This window comes from Xiphophorus couchianus, chromosome 12, assembly GCF_001444195.1.
Source record: "Xiphophorus couchianus chromosome 12, X_couchianus-1.0, whole genome shotgun sequence".
NCBI lineage: Eukaryota > Metazoa > Chordata > Actinopteri > Cyprinodontiformes > Poeciliidae > Xiphophorus > Xiphophorus couchianus.
The window spans coordinates 32,960,455-32,980,798 of record NC_040239.1 but is presented as its reverse complement, the minus strand read 5'-3'; the positions used below and the strand labels follow the sequence as shown (position 1 = coordinate 32,980,798).

The following is a 20,344-nucleotide window of genomic DNA, read 5'->3' as shown; positions in this document are numbered from 1 at the left end:
AGGTTTAGCTGTTTGTTCACAAATACATCTTATTAAACTACAATTATAATTGACTGCTCAGCCAATTAAACTAAGCCCCCTCTCCCAGATCTCAATAAATATTTGTGGTTCACAATGAGCTGTGCAGCAGAGCAAAGGTGGTGGATTTAAACTTGACTCTTAATAATTACTCAACATTTTATACATGTCACTGTTTACATTCATGTTTATTTTGTACTAACAAACATGGTCATTTTATTTTAAAAGTTACAGAAAGGTTTGTTTATGTATCTATAGTATATTAAAGTAAATTTACTCTGTCCTCCCAAAAGAGGCTAATGCCTTCTCCCCTGTTAAACTCCTCTGAAGCCTGTGCTGCTGAGTGCCCAATAAATTTATTAGAAATTACTTTGGGTTTATTTCAAATGTAATGGACATGGAGACAGAAAAGACTGCTTAAAGGAAAAGGTTTAAAGAGAAAGAACAACAACAAAAACAACTACAACATCACTGAAACGTACATGGTACAACTTAAAACAAAATGTATTTAGTGGAAACTGCAGTCCAACATAGTGTATCTGGAAACACCTGTGTGCGTGCGGGGGGGTGCAGTATTTAAGCGTTTTATTTTGTCTCATGATAAGGACATTTGCACAAGACATTCAACTGTTCAACTCAAATAGATAATTTCTGGGCACTTACAGTTATTTTCTTCTGATCAATGTCGGCACCACCAGCAACACTGAAGCCAAGTCCTGCACCCTCTTCTTTATTCAGGACAACCAGAAGAGTATTGTTGTTGTTTATTACCTTCAAATATAACATCAACAGTAGAGAGAAGAAAATGTGATTAGAAATAAAGAAAAAGTTAAAGTATAATCCTTTTATATACGTTCCTTTTATAAAAGCATATATAAAGATATAAATGAACTAAGAGAATTTCAATGCTGTTAAATTTGATTTAATGGTTTCAGCATGCATAAATTAAAAGATTTTAAATTGTTTAACATTTAAATGTAAGATTTTAAGGAGCCAGGAAGTTTACTTTCCTAGTTCCTTTTATATATGTATGCTTTTATATAAGTATATATAAAAGGAACGAAGAATAAAACTCAAATCAAACTTCCGTATCATCTCTTTTCTTTTTCTTTTAGAGCATATATTTGATAAGTTTACTCGAAATAAAGTGGTGCAACAAAATGCACAAATATAGAGGTACTTAAAAAAAGAGAGAGAGAAAGTTATCAAGATGCATGTCAAGGCGATGTGTAAAAGAGAAATGCAGCTTTGGTAAGCATGTTTCTTTCCTTAATGATTCTTTACATCATCATGGCTTTTTAAAGGGCTATTTTAATCCGTTTTTAAATCAACTTATATCAGTCCTTGTTTCTAAATTTGGAACAAGGACTGTGCCATTCCAGCAGTTATGCTGTTATGCTGGAATGGCACTAATTGAGAGTGACATCACATTTGCTCATTAATATTCATAAGGGCGCTGGTTGCCTGGATGTTCGGACAAACAGTACAAACTTAGAATGGCAGCATTTGAAAAGCATAGTTATAACTTTGGAAGTTGACAACGTCCCAGAAGCTTCAATTCAACATCCTTCAATATTGAACACAGAATAGAATAACTATATGGTGGTTGAAATATAGAGGACTCAGTGGAAGAAAAGAAGGCAGTGTTGGTACAAAGTACTCGCTAGCACAAAGTTATTTAGGCCTACCTAGCCAAGTTCCTGGTCAGGAAGACAGGTGGGTAAAAATATTTATTTATCAGTGCATTGCAAATGTATATTTTTTTCAAAATCAAAGTAAATTTGGAAAAGATTGTGAATCAGCTAGATAGTCTGTTTCACCATGGTGAGCAACACTGACAATATCAGTGTTTCAGTATCAGTGATATTGTCACTATACCATTGTCACAAGAAACAGCTTGATATAAAGTTGTCTTCGTCTTGAGCTTATATGCAGTGGACAAACATCTATTTAGTGAGCATGACATTGTGCATATTACATATTAATAATCTAAATCAGCCAATCAGACAAAGTCTCTGAGCCTTGGTGGGAGTGGCCATTGCCGTTTGGGGCGTAGTGTCATGACCAGCTTCTTTGCTCCTGATCGTGGAGATGTGCCCTTGGCGTGTACATCATAATCCCTCTTCTTTTATACTCCAACATCCTGAATATGTTTTTTGGCGTATTCATGCACATTGTCCTGCAGACCTTGCGGTCCCAGATGAATCAAGAGGCCACCCGAATGCAAGCTATGCCGGAGTCCTCAGCTTACGGTCAAGCATCAAGAGAGCATGTGTAGAAGAAATTGAATCCTGGACTGCCATTCGGCATGCCATGAGGACCATTGACAGGTGTAAATCGCAGTTGCTCTGATGACTGGACATTATGAAAGCTGCTCAAGAGTCTGATTAAATTGCTCCACTCCCCATCACTGGGAGTGTAGAAAGGTGTGGTGTGAGTCTTCCTATACCCAATTTCTCACACATGGTGGAGAAAACTCTGGACTCAAAATTTCTCTCTTGATCACTGTCAATGGATTCTGGGACCGCCAGTTTGCAAAACCTCCCCTTAATTAAGGCGTTCACCACAGCTCCTCCCTCCTGGTCAGACAGTGCAAAAGCCTCTAGTTATTTTGTAAAATAATCTACTGATGTGAGAATGAAGTGATTCCCACACTTCATTCCACACCCAAAAAGGGCTCCATTATGTCCACCCCAACCTCTCTATGGATTTACCTGTTGGAAACTGTTGGAACTGAGACCTGGATCGCCCCTGTGATCTTTTACAAGTTGTGCAAAGGTCACAACACCTGCAAGAGCCCTCCACATATTTCCTTAGTCAACCCCAGTAAAAGGCTTCACTGAAGCATGGGAGAGCCTTTAGGCATTTTTCCACTGGCAAGTCATCCACTAACCAGTTAATGAGTGGTTTGGTTCATCCCCAGCCGCTTCTCCATTATGTGGCATTTTCCTCACTATGGTGGGCAGGCCGTAAGCGCACAGCACCTGTGCTCAACTCTCTTATGATTTAGGGTTAGGGTTAGGGTTTACAGAAACACTCAGCAAAGAGAACCTCAAAGTTGTGGTTCTGATGGACTCAAATAAACTCAGATATTTTACTTTGTCTTATTGAAATTCATTGCTGGCCCAAACATAATAACAAAGACTCAGATCAGCTGATTATTCCGCTATACATATAAATATGTATGTAAATATAATTACATTCTGACTTTAATTTTTAAAATGTGCAACCTTTTAGATTTAGGTAATGCAGTCAAAATATGCAAACCAATAGCCACACATTAACTTTATTATGCATGTTTTTTTTAATCCAAAGGAAAAATAAAATTCACATCACCAGCTAATGTTATGTAGTTCCTATGTTTTACACAGTCGGCACAAAACTGTAGCTCCAACAGAACTCTGACCATAGCTTCACCGTTTCTCTCTTCTACATTGCTGCCTCTTTGCCACAGACCCATGAACCCCTCTGAGAACACTTTGCTGCAGTGCTTTGGGGACCAAAATCTGCCAAGTCTTCATTTGTGTGGCAGGTTCAGTCTAGGGCCCCTGCAACTGCAGCACCACAAATTTGGCCTCAAAGTCCCTTAGATTTTGGAGACAATGCAGCCACCTCCTCCATTGGTGGAGGCTGCTGTGCCTTCACCTACAACATAACTGTCAATAAGTCAGGGACTTGCCTCTGCTCTGTAGACCAATCTGCAGCTGCCATCACTGTCAGTTCTGTGCACTTAGAACAGCTGCCTCACCCTTTCTATTTTGCTGTGATCAGCTCTACTTACTTCCTGCTCCTTAGATTCCTGCCAGTCACAGTAGTGTCAGCTGTCCTCACGGCATAGCCATCAGGACAGAGCATCTGAGTTACCATGGTGATCCCCTACTCTGTGTGTTACCCTAAACTCATAGCGTTCTAGCTCTTCCATCCATTGAGCGTTTTGTCCCTCTGGCTCTTTAAAGGCCATCATCAATGATGCATGTTGGGTGCATACAGTGAAGGAGCAGCCACACATGTAATATTTAAAATGGCAGGTACCCAAAACAACAATCAACAGCTCTTTGTGGGTGACACCGTACTTTGAATAGGGCTCAAACCTTTTGTATTTCTCCCTCAGGTCTCATCTTTGACAGGGCCATTCCTAAACCCACACTGCTTGTATCAGTTTCCTGGAGGAAGGGTAACTATTGCTCAGGCAGTGCCAAGATGGGTGCACTTGTGAGGGCTCACTTCAGGGTAGCAAAAGCCCCTGTGACTTCTGTAGCAGCTGGAATGGAGGGGCAGTACATGAAAACCCCCACACAAACCTCCTATAACAGGTCACCAACCACAGAAAGTCTTTAAGCTGTCTCTGATCCAAAGGTGTAGGCCACTCATTGGTAACTGACACATTTTCTTCAGCAGTCACAGCCTCTTCACAGCCTATGTTGTGGCCTAGAGAAGTTAGGAGTCTACTCTTATCAGAATATGGCTTTAGCCAAGCACCTCTAGTGCTCTCCAGCACTTTGCACAGCACTCTCAATCAAAAGAGTCCCCATGAGGGACACAAAACACCAGATATTCTGTGTGGAACACCGGACAACACCAGCTCCATCAGATGTTCAAATGTGATGGATGCATTACACAAGTCAAAACAAATCACCTTAAATTGCCACAGTCCTTTGCCTTTAGGGAAAGCAGTAAAGAATTGCATGTCTAAGGCCAGGGGAAACTGCCAGAGGCCACTTCTTAAATGTAGAGAACACAACCAGGAGGATCCAGCCACCAAGCCCAGGCATTCATATCGGAAACCTGACAGATCCGTATATAGTTTGAGGAGAAATGTCAAAGAATGTTGTCATCAATGCGTTACTTTAATGTGACCTCTTGTAATGCGTAATCTAACGCGTTACTACTTACAATCCAATAATCAGATTAAATTTACGTATCCAAGTTACTGTGTGTTACCATATTTGTAATTTTTTTTTAGTAAATACATATTGTTGCTGTCTTCTTTTTTCTTGGGGAGTTACGTTTCATGTGTAACACCAGTGACACAAACGTAAACGATGGAGGGAAAAAAAATACACATGTTCTAGCTGATGGATGAATTTTTCATTAAGCAATCAAGTTACTTTTTCAAAGTAACTATGCCATCCCTGGTAATAAATTAACTACACTATATATCATATGTGTGTAGGCCTGTCACAATAACAAATTTTGATGGACGATAAATTGTTCTAGAAGTTACTGCGATAAACGCAATAACTTTGTTCTTTTGAGACCATTTTTAAGTAATATAATGGCAATGATAAAATAATAATGCAAGAACACAATCTGAAAGTTCTGTATCATGCGATTAATTGATTTATTGATTACTGTGACAGGCCTGTATGTGTGTTTATCATCTCAAGGTGACAAACTGCCCCAAATACATCTTCTTCCATATCCTTTTGAACAAAATGGCTTCAGTCTTTCATCAAGCAAGATGACTGCCAGGATGAACCCTCACTTTATCATTTGCCTCACAATTAGCAAGATAAATACTCTGGCAGTACACACAAGCTAGCCACCAGATTCTGATATATTTTATTGGTCAAAATACATCTGACCTGTGGTCAAAAATGCATTGATAAAAGTTGACTGGCAATTAAGTGATTTAGCCTCTTTCTAAAGTAAAAAATAGCCAGTAAAATGGGACTCAGCAGTTTTAAACTCAGTACAGTAGTTTGACCAACAAAAATAAAATCTAAAAAATTTGCTTTGTTCTTGAATAACTCTCTACATCAGTGCAACAGTTTACCCTTCAGATATAATTAAAATTTTGCTTTTCATATCTGACAGCTTAGTTCCTCACTGATAACTCAGTCTCACTTTCCAGCCCTGCATTCAGCAACTTCATTTTTCACTTTCCAGTCAAACATGAGCCATGGTTCTCAAAAAACACAAACTGTTGCAAAACAGCCAAAATGTTTTTCTCTCCTGTCATTTCAGCCACAAATTAAAATTAAAATATCTACTGTTATATGTTTCTGTCTCTCCCTCACTCTGACTCTCTCCAGCCTGATGTCCCTGCATGGATTCATGGATTTACAACAGACACTACAGTAATTTACAGTATCAGAATGTGAATTAACTAAATATAAAAAGTATGTTTTATCATACAGAATGAGAATTGTAACAACTAATTGGTTGTTAAAATTATTATACATGTCAACTCTATTTATTGTGTAACCCATTTCCTACAGCAAAGTTTTCACTCATTTTAAAACCTCTCCTCAAGCCCTTTTCTTATTGTCTCCTAACTATTACCCACATAGATAGTGAGGAAATAATAAAACAAATATTGAAAAGTTTTTAAAAAATCAACCTGACATCAGTCTTCACCTGTTTTTCCTTTCTGGTTCTATTAAAATTAATATAATTTTTATATCTTCACACCCTGAAACTCCACCTGGCTCTCCTTTGTCTTCCCTGACCTGCTCTTCTCATAATAAAATAGTTTAGTTTACTTAAAAATTAAAACCGGTTAATACTCAATAAATTAACTGAAAACCTCACCAGAGCTTCCTCAGTCTCTTCACCTTTCTTCAACAGCATCACTATTCTAGCACTGCCATTCTCCTGAATAATATAATATAATATAGTACACATGTTAAGTGAAGCGGTAGAATATGATCAGGTGTTCTGTGGCCATTTCTCACACTGACATTACACTTTAAACCACAAAAAAAGGCTCATTTAGTTCTATTTATGAAAGTAAACTGACAAGATGTAATAAACAAGCGATATTCATGGCAACATTCCCGACAGACCATTTACCTCATTCATACGGAGTTTCTGACTCCCATTGCCTTCTCCTGCCTTTAAGGCTTGAAGGTTCTTAACCTGGGTTCGGTCGAACCCCAGGGGTTCGATGAGTCGGTCTCAGGGGTTCGGCGGAGCCTCTGCCGTGGAGGTAAAGACACACTTGTGTAAAGTCGTGATGACACGCCCCGCTTGGCCATCACTTGCTGCAGAGGATCATGTTACATTGCTCGGCCAATCAGTGCTGCGGGGAATTTAGTGCGCGCAGTATCAGCGGCTGTCGTAGTTCTACGTCGCGTGGTTTCTTTCTTAATATTTTAAGCCATACTAAATATGTCGAGCAAAAAAGAAGAAAATTAACAGACTTTGCTCTGAAGATGCACTTGCCAAGGTGAAGCCACGCCTCTCTGAACTGGTCTCCCAAAAACAAACAGCAGAAGTCACACTGATTTGCAGGTAGCCTATGTCATTTGTGCAATACTTTATTTTGGCCCCCAAAAAAGTATTTTGTGGATTCAAAACGACAAAATACAAATTAAATTTTAAATTTTAAAAATGAAGTTATTAAAAAAAAAAATTGGGGGCTGAAATATTTTTGGGGGGCCAGAATAAAGTAATACTGTAACTTGCAGTGAGTTCATGGTTTTGTTCTTTGAGCAAAGGTGACGTTCATGCACGGCTCATTTTGTGCACCAGCAAAAAAACATATACCTATGTCTTGAATTTGGAAAAAAAAAGTATTTTATTTATCACTGAAGAAGGGTTCGGTGAATGCGCATATGAAACTGATGGGTTTCATACCGAAAGGTACCGAAAACCAAAGGTTTTCGGTACCTTTTATGAGGATATAAAATCGATTTATTTTTTCCTGTTAAGGCTAAGATGGAACTGCACTGAAAGCAGCTCTTTAAACCATTTAGACTACGAACACAACAGAGACACAATCAAAACTGTCAGATGACTTATTACCTGCGATAATAACTCAGAAATAGTCCAAATTAGGATGTATTTTTATTTCTTTCCTACTTACGGAAGGTTTCTGTTTATATCGTAGGTTTGTGGTGCCTTTCTATACTAAAGAAAGATATAAAACTTCAGATATTTCACAAAAAGATATTAACATTCATGGAAATACTTCACATAACCTTATATTAAAGCATAAAGTACGGCGCCCACTGTAAGAAAGGTTTGCAGTATTCAATTATGCTGCATAACTGACCAGTACAGTATTGCGAGGGAACGCAAAATTTTGCGAGGTAACGCAAAAGTATTGCGAGGGAACGCAAAAGAAAAAAAATTCCCCTTTGGGGCTCCGTACCTATGCATTCGTCCACACGTGAAATGGGTTAGGAATCTTTCCTGGTTTTCCATTGTATCGTTTCTGAGATGGTGTGTTGCTGTGCTCATATAATTAATGCCGCTTTTAATTCACATTCAGTTTGTTGTTCATCTGTTGGTGAAGATAAAAGGGAGTTGAGTTTTTGTAATTTTGACAAAAATTCTAAAGTCTGACATTTGCCTTGAAAGACAGAGGCATAGCAATTCAAGACCAAGACCAGGTAAAACTTAGTTGAAAACATTCTTGAGCCTAAGACCAGCTTTGCAGCTTCAATTTCTGGTACCAGATCAGAAGGGGACAGCGCTCACGCAAAGTGATTCTGTGTAAATTCAGTCTGCACATCAGGCAGTATGTGAGCATAAGCTCCTCTAGTCAGGTTCTCCACATCGTTCCCCAATGCCCAAGGAGATTCTCTTTCAGTCTCCATAAACCACTCAATTCTGTTTGTAAGAACTTTTGTCAGAAACAAATGGCCAAACTGCCAGTGCCCTTCTCAGTGAGCTCACCAGAATGTCACAGCTGGCCCTCTCAGCAGGATCCAGTAGTAGAGACCGGACAGGGTGAAGTTGAAGAGCTCTTTGACTCAGCAACCAGCTGGTCACAGCTGCCAGTATTTCAAACTGAGCTCTGAAATATTCCCAGTCTGATTTATCTTCATATTTGGGTGTTTTTATCCCACATGGTCTGCTCAGTCTATCGACGACGCCATCTTTGTTTCCCTCCATGGTGCTGGGCTTCTGAAGGAGTGACAGTCAGACCCTCCATTCCACCTGGGATAGAGTTATCTATGGAACATGGCTCTGTATTCACCTTGGCACTGACATCATGGCCACCCAACCACTGCACAGTCTTTGGTCCTTTCTCTTCAATCCTAACATACACTGGATTATCCATGGTAACTTTACACTAGGCTGTGACTACCACGCTGTGAAAGGTAAGATTGCACTTGTAAACAGATTTTCAAGAAGCTGTAGAAGAACAGTAAAGAAGCTGCAAAGCTTTCTCTGTCATAAACTGCTGGGAACATCTAACTACAGAACTGCTGTAGGAAATATCACTTTACAAATGCCATTGGAACAGTAACTATGGAACATGCAACCGTACTTTCAAATAGGTGAACTGAGGTTGAGAGTAGCCTTTATTAGTACAGCCTTTAAATCTGTATTAGGTTTACAGGCCTCTGTCTACATAAGTTCGGTCTACAGGGAACAGTTAAATTCTTCTTTAACATTACCTCGGAGTGGGCCTTGGTCTCTTCCAGCAAACTCATCACATACGACTGAGTTGTCTGGGAGGTAAGCAATGTTTTCAGCTTACGCTGACTCACAGGATATTCCACCAGCTCCTTCAACCTGAAGAAAATAGGAATCACATTGAACAGATTTAGTATACAGTAAGTTTTACATGATATTCATGAGTTTTGTCTTGATACATACATACAATAATCTGAGAAAGACCACAACAAATTTTGTTTGCTGTCATTTATACTTAATGGTAGCATTGTTTTTATTACTTGATAAAATTAATTATGTTTTATTTAGCTTCAAAAAAAGCTAAATAGAAGGCTTAACAGCCTCTGTTTCTCTCAGTCCACTAAAATTCACAGACAACTTCATGACAAAGAGCTGCCCGCTGCCCAGTCACAAAAAGGGATGAAAAATCCCCAATCAGAAATGAACTGCTAAAAGGGGGGAAAAATGCTTTCTAGCTACATATTTTAAAATCTACAATTTTGTTGTGTCACTTCTAAGTTATGTTTTTTTTTGCCTTTGTCTTGCATGTATGTATTTCAGTTAGATTTTTTTGTGCTTTTTCACACCTTTCTGTTATTCTTTTTTGTTTCGTTTTTCCTAATCTACTTGGTTGTTTTGCATACCTGAAAACAACTCCATACTGCTTTCCACTCCACCTCTATTTACTTGTCTGCTCTGATGTTTATTTTGTCTACGCTAATTGGTGAAAATATGTGTATAAATTATCATGAGGAATAAAATGGGGGGGAAAAAACCCTTCCAACACATGGAGGATGTGTTGTCAATGGGAATTTCACTGTACGTAGAGTATCCTTGAGGTTCCTGAAAGTGCTATACCAGTCTGATGTTACGTCATTGCTTAACCGACAGCTCACAGACATAATAGATTTTCCAGAATTTTTTCCAAATCATGTAGAAATAGCAAAAATTCTACATATGATCAAAATATGAATAAACATATAACAATTACAGACCTGTCTTCTATTTTAAAGGATATAATGGATGTTGACAATTAGAGGTGTGCCAATTGATCGGCCACCGATCATGATCGGCCGATTTCCATGAAAAAGTGTATCATACGCCGATCAAACCCTAGGTGTTGTCGCGTGGAACTTTAGCGCTCTGAGAGTGAATGGGGAGGTTTGCGTGTTGCAGCGGAAAAATTCCTCAGAGGTGAAGCATGTCAAAATGCATCAACACAGAGAATTTAATATGACATTTAAAAAACAAGCATTGGCAGAGTTTGCTGGGTTATTGAGGCTCACTGCAGAAAAAAAGACTACTGCAGATTTTTCAGCAGGACAAAAAGACATTCGGAGCCATCAGACAGCAGGCACAACTACCAACACTCAGGTGTTAGTGTAGTTGTCATGCTCTTCCAGGTGAAAGAGCATGACAATCAGAAACTAAGCAAATAACCCGAAAAATAACTGAAATAATTGAGCTAGCAGTGGAAGATGCCGAGTTCTGCTCTCGCTGTTGGACTGGGAACTTCCTATTTCACAGAAATTTCACATTCAACCTCCAGTGGACTCTCACATTAAATGTCTGCTTAAAGCTGCAGGATGTAACTGAATGCAATTTGCATTTGACTTTGAATTAATGATTTCTTTTTTACTTGACATTATTTGACAGTGTTGTGAGATTTATTTGACTTGAATTTACAGAACTGAGAACCTTACTGTTAAATATTATTATACTGATAGGTTTTCCAGTTGTCCTTTTGACTGAATAGCTGCTGTATCGTGCCTGCAAGTATTTTACAAGTATTTTTTTGTCTAAATCTCATGAATTCATTGCTAGATTATTTTTAAATTTTGACAGACCACATAGTAGCATTTACACCTAAAGCGACAAATTAACAGCCAGTGATCAGCAGTGATCGGTTCTCATGGGTGATCGGAATCGGCAGCAAAAATCTTGATCAGAGCATCCCTAGCAACAATATGATTTAAAACAAAATTCAAACCTCTACATAGACTACACTGCATCTCTACATTGGATGAATGCTTTTGACACACTGCAGAAAAGGCTTCTAAAGTTACAAAGATTTCAAAAAATATATTTCTGAGACAAAACTATTTTAAGCAGATGTGTCTGCCAGTACAGTAAGAAGATTTTACTTAAGATTTCCCCCCTCAAAAAAGAATGAACAACACTTGTGGTTTTGGAATCCTAGAAATTTCACTAATCAATAACTGCTTAAAATTAGTTTTCATAACAAAACTACTTTTGTATGAAAACTACAAAAGTAATCTATGATACACAGTTTCTTATTTTGTGGAATTATTTCTTTTAAAGGAGAGGATAAATGTACTTCGAGCATAGTGCAAATCTTAAAAATGAATAAATTCTTAAAGCAGGAAGATTTGATTGTCTACACTTAATCTGAAAATAAATAAAAGAGGGGAAATAACACTAATGGAAAAGGGGCTATATTATTACAAAAGAAACTTTATTCTTTCTGTAGCAGATCCCATTTCAAATGAAGGATTTTGGCTTTATTGATGAACAAGTTTATTGGGAGTAAACCCTGAGTTTCACCGTAAGTGTTAGGTTCTGGGGTTTTTGGTCTGTTTTTGTGGGTTCTTTTTTTTCGCCTGCTGCTTCACTGTTCTACCCACTAGAGGGCGCCAGTGGCCATCGCCATGGTGAGGCGTGTCCCACGCTGCAGCGCACCTGTGTTGTATCAGCTCATCATCTCCGGGATTCTTAAGGAGCAGACTGCCAGCACTTCATTGCCTGAGTGTTATGCCAGTAATGGTACCCAGAGCCCTCTAGAGCTATTTCTTTGTGCTTTCCTTAGATTTACTCGCAGTAATCCTTCGCTGTTTTCCTGTGTACAGGTGTTTCCTCGTGAGTTCCCGAGAAGATTCCATTTTGGTTTCTTGGATTCCCTTTTTCGTGACGCCCTTTTTCGTTATACCCACTGGTCGCCCAAGCCCCACCGTCATCTCCTCCGTCTGATCCCTACCAGACTCCACATATCTTCAGCTGGCTGTCAGACCGCTCCTCCGTTTGTCCCACCGCACTCGAATTTACCTGTCCGCCCTCCACCGCAGAACCCTCGACTGGATTTTGAGCCGCTCCTCCACCATCTCTCGTAGAACCAGGATCTCTGTAAGGACCCACACTAGGAGACCAAAGCCTCAAACCTACAGTATCAACCCTCCCGGACGAACAAGTCCTCCACAACAAGTAAGATCATTCCTATTTATCCTCACAATCCCGCTTTCCGACTCTCCTCAAACTCATCTCCTCTGTCGTTACGCAGTGAACAGACGTCGCAGTGAGCTTGTTCCAGAACCCATTTACCCATTTGTTTGCAATAAATATCATTTTACTGATTTCTGTCTCTCCTGTGGTCGTTCTGCATGTGGGTAAAAAAGTTACACACCAACATGACAGTAAGAGCTGTTCAACAAACATAAACACAAAAAGACAGTGTAAGATACAACACACGCTCTTACAACTGTAACGTTTGAAAAGGGAAAACAACGTTCACTACTATCAACATCAACGGATTCAAAAACTATACCGTATTTGATTACAATAACCAAAAATCACAATTCCAATTGATCAATAAGACATAAGAAGCACAGCTCCTCTGTCCAGGATTCAAGTATTGCAACACAGCTAACCAAATACTTTGTATAAGAGACTGCAGCAGTGGCAATGCTGTCAGTCTTATGTATGCTATGTACACTGCTCAAAAAAAATAAAGGGAACACTAACACATCCTAGATCTGAATGAAAGAAATATTCTCATTGAATACTTTGTTCTGTACAAAGTTGGATGTGCTGACAACAAAATCACACAAAAATCATCAATGGAAATCAAATTTATTAACCAATGGAGGCCTGGATTTGGAGCCACACACAAAATTAAAGTGAAATAACACTACACGCTGATCCAACTTTAATGTAATGTCCTTAAAACAAGTCAAAACGAGGCTCAGTATTGTGTGTGGCCTCCACGTGCCTGTATGACCTCCCTACAACGCCTGGGCATGCTCCTGATGAGGTGGCGGATGGTCTCCTGAGGGATCTCCTCCCAGACCTGGACTAAAGCATCCGCCAACTCCTGGACAGTCTGTGGTGCAACGTGACGTTGGTGGATGGAGCGAGACATGATGTCCCAGATGTGCTCAATCGGATTCAGGTCTGGGGAACGGGCTGGCCAGTCCATAGCTTCAATGCCTTCATCTTGCAGGAACTGCTGACACACTCCAGCCACATGAGGTCTAGCATTGTCCTGCATTAGGAGGAACCCAGGGCCAACCACACCAGCATATGGTCTCACAAGGGGTCTGAGGATCTCATCTCGGTACCTAATGGCAGTCAGGCTACCTCTGGTGAGCACATGGAGGGCTGTGCGGCCCTCCAAAGAAATGCCACCCCACACCATTACTGACCCACTGCCAAACCGGTCATGCTGAAGGATGTTGCAGGCAGCAGACCGCTCTCCACGGCGTCACCAGACTCTGTCACGTCTGTCACATGTGCTCAGTGTGAACCTGCTTTCATCTGTGAAGAGCACAAGGCGCCATTGGCGAATTTGCCAATCCTGGTGTTCTCTGGCAAATGCCAAGTGTCCTGCACGGTGTTGGGCTGTGAGCACAACCCCCATCTGTGGATGTCGGGCCCTCATACCATCCTCATGGAGTCGGTTTCTAACCGTTTGTGCAGACACATGCACATTTGTGGCCTACTGGAGGTCATTTTGCAGGGCTCTGGCAGTGCTCCTCCTGTTGCTTCTTGCACAAAGGCGGAGGTAGCGGTCCTGCTGCTGGGTTGTTGCCCTCCTACGGCCTCCTCCACGTCTCCTGGTGTACTGGCCTGTCTCCTGGTAGCGCCTCCAGCCTCTGGACACTACGCTGACAGACACAGCAAACTTTCTTGCCACAGCTCGCATTGATGTGCCATCCTGGATGAGCTGCACTACCTGAGCCACTTGTGTGGGTTGTGGAGTCCGTCTCATGCTACCACAAGTGTGAAAGCACCACCAACATTCAAAACTGACCAAAACATCAGCCAGACAGCATAGGTACTGAGAAGTGGTCTGTGGTCCCAACTGCAGAACCACTCCTTTATTGAGTGTGTCTTGCTAATTGCCAATAATTTCCACCTGTTGTCTATGCCATTTGCACAACAGCAGGTGAAATTGATTGACAATCAGTGTTGCTTCCTAAGTGGACAGTTTGATTTCACAGAAGTTTGATTTACTTGGAGTTATATTGTGTTGTTTAAGTGTTCCCTTTATTCTTTGAGCAGTGTATTAGTCTCTACATTCATTCAACAGCAAAGTTAAAGTTGCAGTATGTAACTTTGATTAAAAAAAATCTTTATAAAAGTTAGGTTTTTACCGTAGGTTGTGACAGAGTGTTGTGAGACTAACAATCTGTGAAAATATTGAGCTCCTCTGCCTTTCCCTGTGTTCCCAGTGCTAACTACAGAAATGCACCGCTTGGTCAAAACAACCCATCTGATCCAGAAAGAGGGTCTTAGCACTGACAAGTCAGTCAGGACTTTGTGCATGTATTTCAGTGGGGTTTGTGTTTCTGCAGATGGCAGTAGTAGCTCAAGTAAAAGTAAAGGTCATTTTATTTATATAGCACATTTTCAGCAACAAGGCAATACAAAGTGCTTAGAGAGGAAGTGGAGATCAATCTTTTTGTCCACAAATTATCTGTCTCATCATACTAAGAAGTAAATATGTGCCATCAGAATTTGAATAAAAAATGCCTCTGAAATTTGAATATTGTATATTAGTGCTTACTTTTTCAGTGTTAAAATAAATTCAGAATATATTTTTAACCTAAAAAAAATTCAGTGTCATTATTTGTACATGAAAAAAAAATTCAGTGTCATTATTTGTAGATGGTTGCAATTTTCATTTAATAAAAAGATTCACATTCCTATTTCAAAGTGATCAAATTTTCAATATACATATTTCTCACAGTTTAAATTTTCAGTGTTAAAAAATTTAGCATGTAAAAAAATTCAACTTTTCAAAATTCAAATGCAATATTTTCAGTGTCCTCCAATTCAACTTGCTCAAATTCGCTGTCTCAAATTCAGCGTCTAAAAATTCGCTGTAAAAATGGCGAGGTTACTTCAGGTCACAGACATGAGAAATCACAGTAATATAAATTAAATTATATTTAATCTAAAATAAGTTAACAGATGTACTTACAAAGCATATATTTTTCTTGAAAATGAGTTAAAATCAATTGAAAAAACAAAGGGAGTTGTTTATAGTGTTGCTAGGTAACAGAACGAGGTTTTATATCGCAAAGTAAAAAGAATGTAAATTAATATTGTATATCAACACTTGTCAGATAAGAGAAGCAGTATTTTGGATGATGTTCTTTACCTTATACAGACAAAGACAGACAAGACAGACCAACAAAGACAAAAACAAAGACAAACAAAAAACAAAGACGCGTCTTTGGAGAGAGCGATGCAAAAAAAGCAAAATAGTGGCAGCTCTCTGAATTTTTACTCCTGCACACGAAGTCTTATACTGAAGGTGTGTCTTTCCTTTTTAATATATTCAATTAAGGCGTACCTCCGGCGGACCAACTGGAAGCTACCTTGGACACTCAGAGAAACTTAGAAACTCCCCCTAATTAACGCCAAAGATCAAAGGCCATTTGCTCTCTGGTAAAACAAAAGAGCCAACAGCTGCGTCCTGGCCTCCTGGGTTCTACGGTCATTTGGGTAAAGAAAAAACATGAGATAAGATTTCACAGATACCTGTGAAATCCGAAGTCTCTCCCGTTATCTCTTCCAGGCTCAAGTGATATTGCCCCGCAGTAGATGCTAATTTTATGGCCTCCTGCCCTCTGACAACACAGCAGGAGGCCCATTGAGAGATACTTTGAATACTTGCCCATCTGGTTTAGTTTTAAATCCTTAACACAAACCTGCTCAAAATTAAGAAATTTGTTCAAAATAAGAATGTTCAATATACCTTTTACACATGCCGTAAGATTAACTGTATTAAGCACTAAAAATAATCATTTTTTCTCAACAATACCTAAAGCAAAAAATTAACAGCCATTCCAGGCGATCGGCAGTGATCGGTGATCGACAGAGATCGGCCTCATGGATGATTGGTCTCAGAATCGGCAGCAAAAAACCTGGTCAGAGCATCCCTACAGCTTATAATTAAAAAATTATCTATAAAAATCTTTTAGATAGAAAAGCAATCTGACCCTTCACGTCAAAGTAAGAACGAAAGGGCAGCTTAACAAAAACGGAGGAGGAATGAGCAACAGTTGCAACATGCTTTCTAAAATTCTGTTTGGTCTGTTTGTTTTTATTTTTTCCTTTGTATTTTTTTTTTTTACCAATTATTTTCTTAGTAAAAAATTGTTCTATTTTTCTATTATTCTATTCTAATATACAGTAGATTATTCTATTTTTCATTTCAATGGTTGTAATCTTTCTCTGGGAAATAGAGTTGTAATGGTTGCTTTATTTTATCAGAATTGTCTACTTTTTTTCTTCCTAAATATTGAAATTGGCTTGTGATATTGTGAGTATGTGTTTTGTAAAATGTGCTTCCTTGAAAATCAATAAAGATAAAAAAAAATAAAAAACATAATAAAGAATACCAGAAATTGCACATAAACTGTTGTTTTATTTTTCTCTGTCTACATAACTTTATTATTATATTTTGGTGACTAAAATATAAGTCACCAAACCACAGACTAAAACTGAAGACTGACATGAGTTACATCATTGCATATGTAACTCATAGCAGAACTGACAAGGCTTTGTTTATTTATACAGTGGCCTTTATTTCTGGTCATGGTGTCCTGAAACACTAACCGATTCTAAGTTAAATAGTTTAGAATTAAGTTCTCACCTGATAGACCAGCCAGGCTGTCTGGTGTCTGGAGATCCCTGAGGAGTGTCCTCAGAAGTCACATCATCACCACTGCTAAACATTGCAGCTGGTGAGAAACAGTTGGTCATGTTGGCTTTTGGAGTTAAGCAGACGCTGCGATCATTTTTATTACCAGCTGTGGTATTTCCTCTATTGAAGTTATCAGTGCATAGTTTTTCTAAATTGGGCATACTGAGAGTCCTTGACTGATGCACCTTCCTGGTGGGAAGTCTGCCATGTTTCCTTCGCAGCACCACACGGTTATGTGATATGGTCCCATCTGGGGCTTTCTGATTTTCATTCCCTGCAGATTTTCTAAGAGGAGGGGAAAGGGATGCTACTGATGTCAAACAGTTGTTGTAAGAGCTGTTATTTCTTTGGTGGCCCCGCCAGTCAACAGAATTAACCGAGTCCATATATCCAGAGATCCTCTGGTTAAGTGAGGCTGTATATGCTACTGCAAAAGTATGAACATCACTGCTTTTAGCCACAGGTTTATCCAAGTTGGCAAGGCTTTCATAGGACTTTATTTTATGTCGAACAGAAAAAGGCTTGTAACCTGCAGACAGGGTGACATCTTTGGATAAGCTCCACCTTTCCATGGTTCGACAGATTCGTCGAGATGTACTGAATTTCAGGGTCTCGCCTGACACCAGAATTTGACTTGGTTTTGGGTCATCCGTGTTGGTTAGCTGAGCTTTTTCAGTGTAATCAAAGCCTTCACGTTTGGTCATGCCATTAGTTATTTCACCCCTGGAAATAGGAGAAAGTTTAGATGCTAATCTTGCATATGTTTTGATTTTAGAGTCTTTAGTGGGTTTTGAAGTTGTTTCTTTATTATATTTAAATAGTGGTGATATAAGACCACTGGCTGGAGACAACTGAAGTTCCATGAATGTTCTCTGGGTAATAGAGGGGCATGACTGCTCTAGTGATAAGACTGATGATTTGGAACAAGAAATTATGTTCTTTTCTTTGGGACATTGTACAGTTTGAATAGTGCTTCCAGAGAGTCCATGCTGAGCTGCATTGTGCATTCTGTCACTGACTTTGGATAATTCATGGCAAATGTTCACATCCAGCTGCCTGTTTGAATTCAAGAAGCTGGACACGATTGTGGTTGGTTGAAATTTGGTAAACTCTTTCAAGGCAACATTTCTGTCCAAAGGTATGAGGCTTTCACTTCTGAATGCTTTCAGTTGAGGTTCTTCCTGTGCAATACTGATACTTTGAATACTTAACACGTTTAATTTTGGAGGTCCAGCTGCCAGTTGTTGTTCAACTTTCCCACTTTCTGCAGAACAGTCTGAATCATTAAGTGGCTTTAAATCAGACGTGTTCTTAAAAATGAACATAGCCTCTGGGCTTAAATCTGCTTTATCTTTCAAGACCTGGTTATTAAAGTCAGAACCTCCAGAATGTGATCCACCACTGGAATCTGAAGTCTTGGATTCAGTGGAAGAAGTGTGTGTACTCAGATTCCCACAAAAATTTGAGGACTGTGATTCATCTCCAGACACACCTGAAGGAACCTGAGTGATGCCAGAGTCTGCCTGGGAGAGGCTTCTTGGTTTGAGGTAAGTGTTTATTTGGGTACAGTTAATGGGGCTCTCTCCAGCTGGTCCATGTCCTGTCTTGGTGGATACATGGCATGATGGCTCTGCAGAGGTGGGGTCTGTTATTTGACAAAGCTCAAAGTGGAGACATGCGACAGTAGAGCTCTCTTCATCTATTGGTAATTTAGACAAAGCCTGATCTTTGTCTCTCAAAGATTCTGAAGTAGTCTCAACAGCCACTTCACTTCCCAGTCTATTGTTGTCAGGGACAGATTCACTCACTGAAGCACCTATGTTTTCTTTTGTACACATATTTTTGGAAACATTATGTTGAATACAGATGCTGACATCCTCCAGCTGGGCTGCAGAGGTAAATGAATCAGAGAATATTTTACAAGGGACTTTGTATTCATCTAAAGAAATCCTGCCTTCAGATGAGACATCAATTATTTTTGTGATGGCTGGTTGAAATTCACTTCCAGTTTGGGTTGAGCTCTTGGATTCTCCCGAGTTTCTCCATGTAGCTATAGCAGGTGTGTCCTGCACAGACTGGGTAGGGTTCCATCTTGCAACTTCATCACTTGGTCCTACAGCTGAGATCAACAAGGAAAAAGCACCCGAGTCAGATCAATCAATCAACAGTTGAAACCTACAGTATGTCTATATACAAAAGACAAATTTTTCTCACAGTCTGAAGTTAAATCAGACCAAACCTCTCTTGTATCAGTTTTCAAAAATGATTTCCATTTGCTAAATGCCACAATAATGATAGAAACACAGGTCTTCCTACAGTTGCTGTAACAAAATAATCAGTTACAAAAATTCATGACATTATTGGTGAGTCATATGGCTTTAATAATTCTTTGGACTGTTACACATGTGGGACAATATTAACATTGGATAAATTTATTTTGACAAAATACTCCACAGAGATTTCTAAAATAATAATGATTACATAAATTATATGTTGACATCAAAATTTATTTTAAAGCAGAATAATCTGCTTGTCCAATAGGAGGGTTTCATTCACCTGGCAGGCCTGTTTAACATAAACAAATTGGTAAACAATTGGATCACAATTGGATTCCACTAGGGAATCCAATTGTGCCTAAAATTTGTAACAGAGTTGAATTAATACATAAATCCAGGTCCACCTAACCATTTGATTTGGAAAGCAATAACATGTTAAGGTACTGCAAAATCTTTGTCTCAGAGGAATTTTCACATTTATTTTAGCTCCTTTGTCTAAATTGATCATTTCTAATTTGTGGGTTTAAAATGAAAGATGATCCTGCTTTTCTAGAAAAGAAATTAAAATTCTGATTTTTAATTGTTTATGATGATGACACTTTTGGCCTTCAAGGCTTTTAACTGGAAAAATCAACAAGTATAAGGAAAAGAGTCACTGCACAAAATCTCTGATGACAATGAAAATATTGTTGTCAGAAATGTTGATTGTGATTTGTTTTGATTGGATACACTTGAAATTGGAGTGGATTTA

At 39.1% G+C, this 20,344-nt stretch overlaps 1 protein-coding gene across 4 annotated transcripts in view; it reads right to left on the bottom strand.

Moving 5' to 3' along the window:
- Window positions 1-318: 318 nt before the first annotated feature.
- The window catches only part of pdzd2 (PDZ domain containing 2), a 137,251-nt gene continuing 117,225 nt past the window's right edge, over window positions 319-20,344 (bottom strand). For 2 of the 4 annotated variants that reach the window (XM_028033644.1, XM_028033643.1), the window contains 3 exons: window positions 17,267-19,436; window positions 9,372-9,489; window positions 319-789 (listed from right to left, as the gene is read on the bottom strand). In XM_028033644.1, coding sequence (XP_027889445.1) covers window positions 655-789; window positions 9,372-9,489; window positions 17,267-19,436 — 2,423 coding nt within the window. In that variant the 3' untranslated portion in view covers window positions 319-654. Of the gene's footprint in view, window positions 790-9,371; window positions 9,490-17,266; window positions 19,437-20,344 lie in introns of those variants that run through there. The other 2 variants (XM_028033645.1, XM_028033646.1) reach the window with 2 other exon arrangements.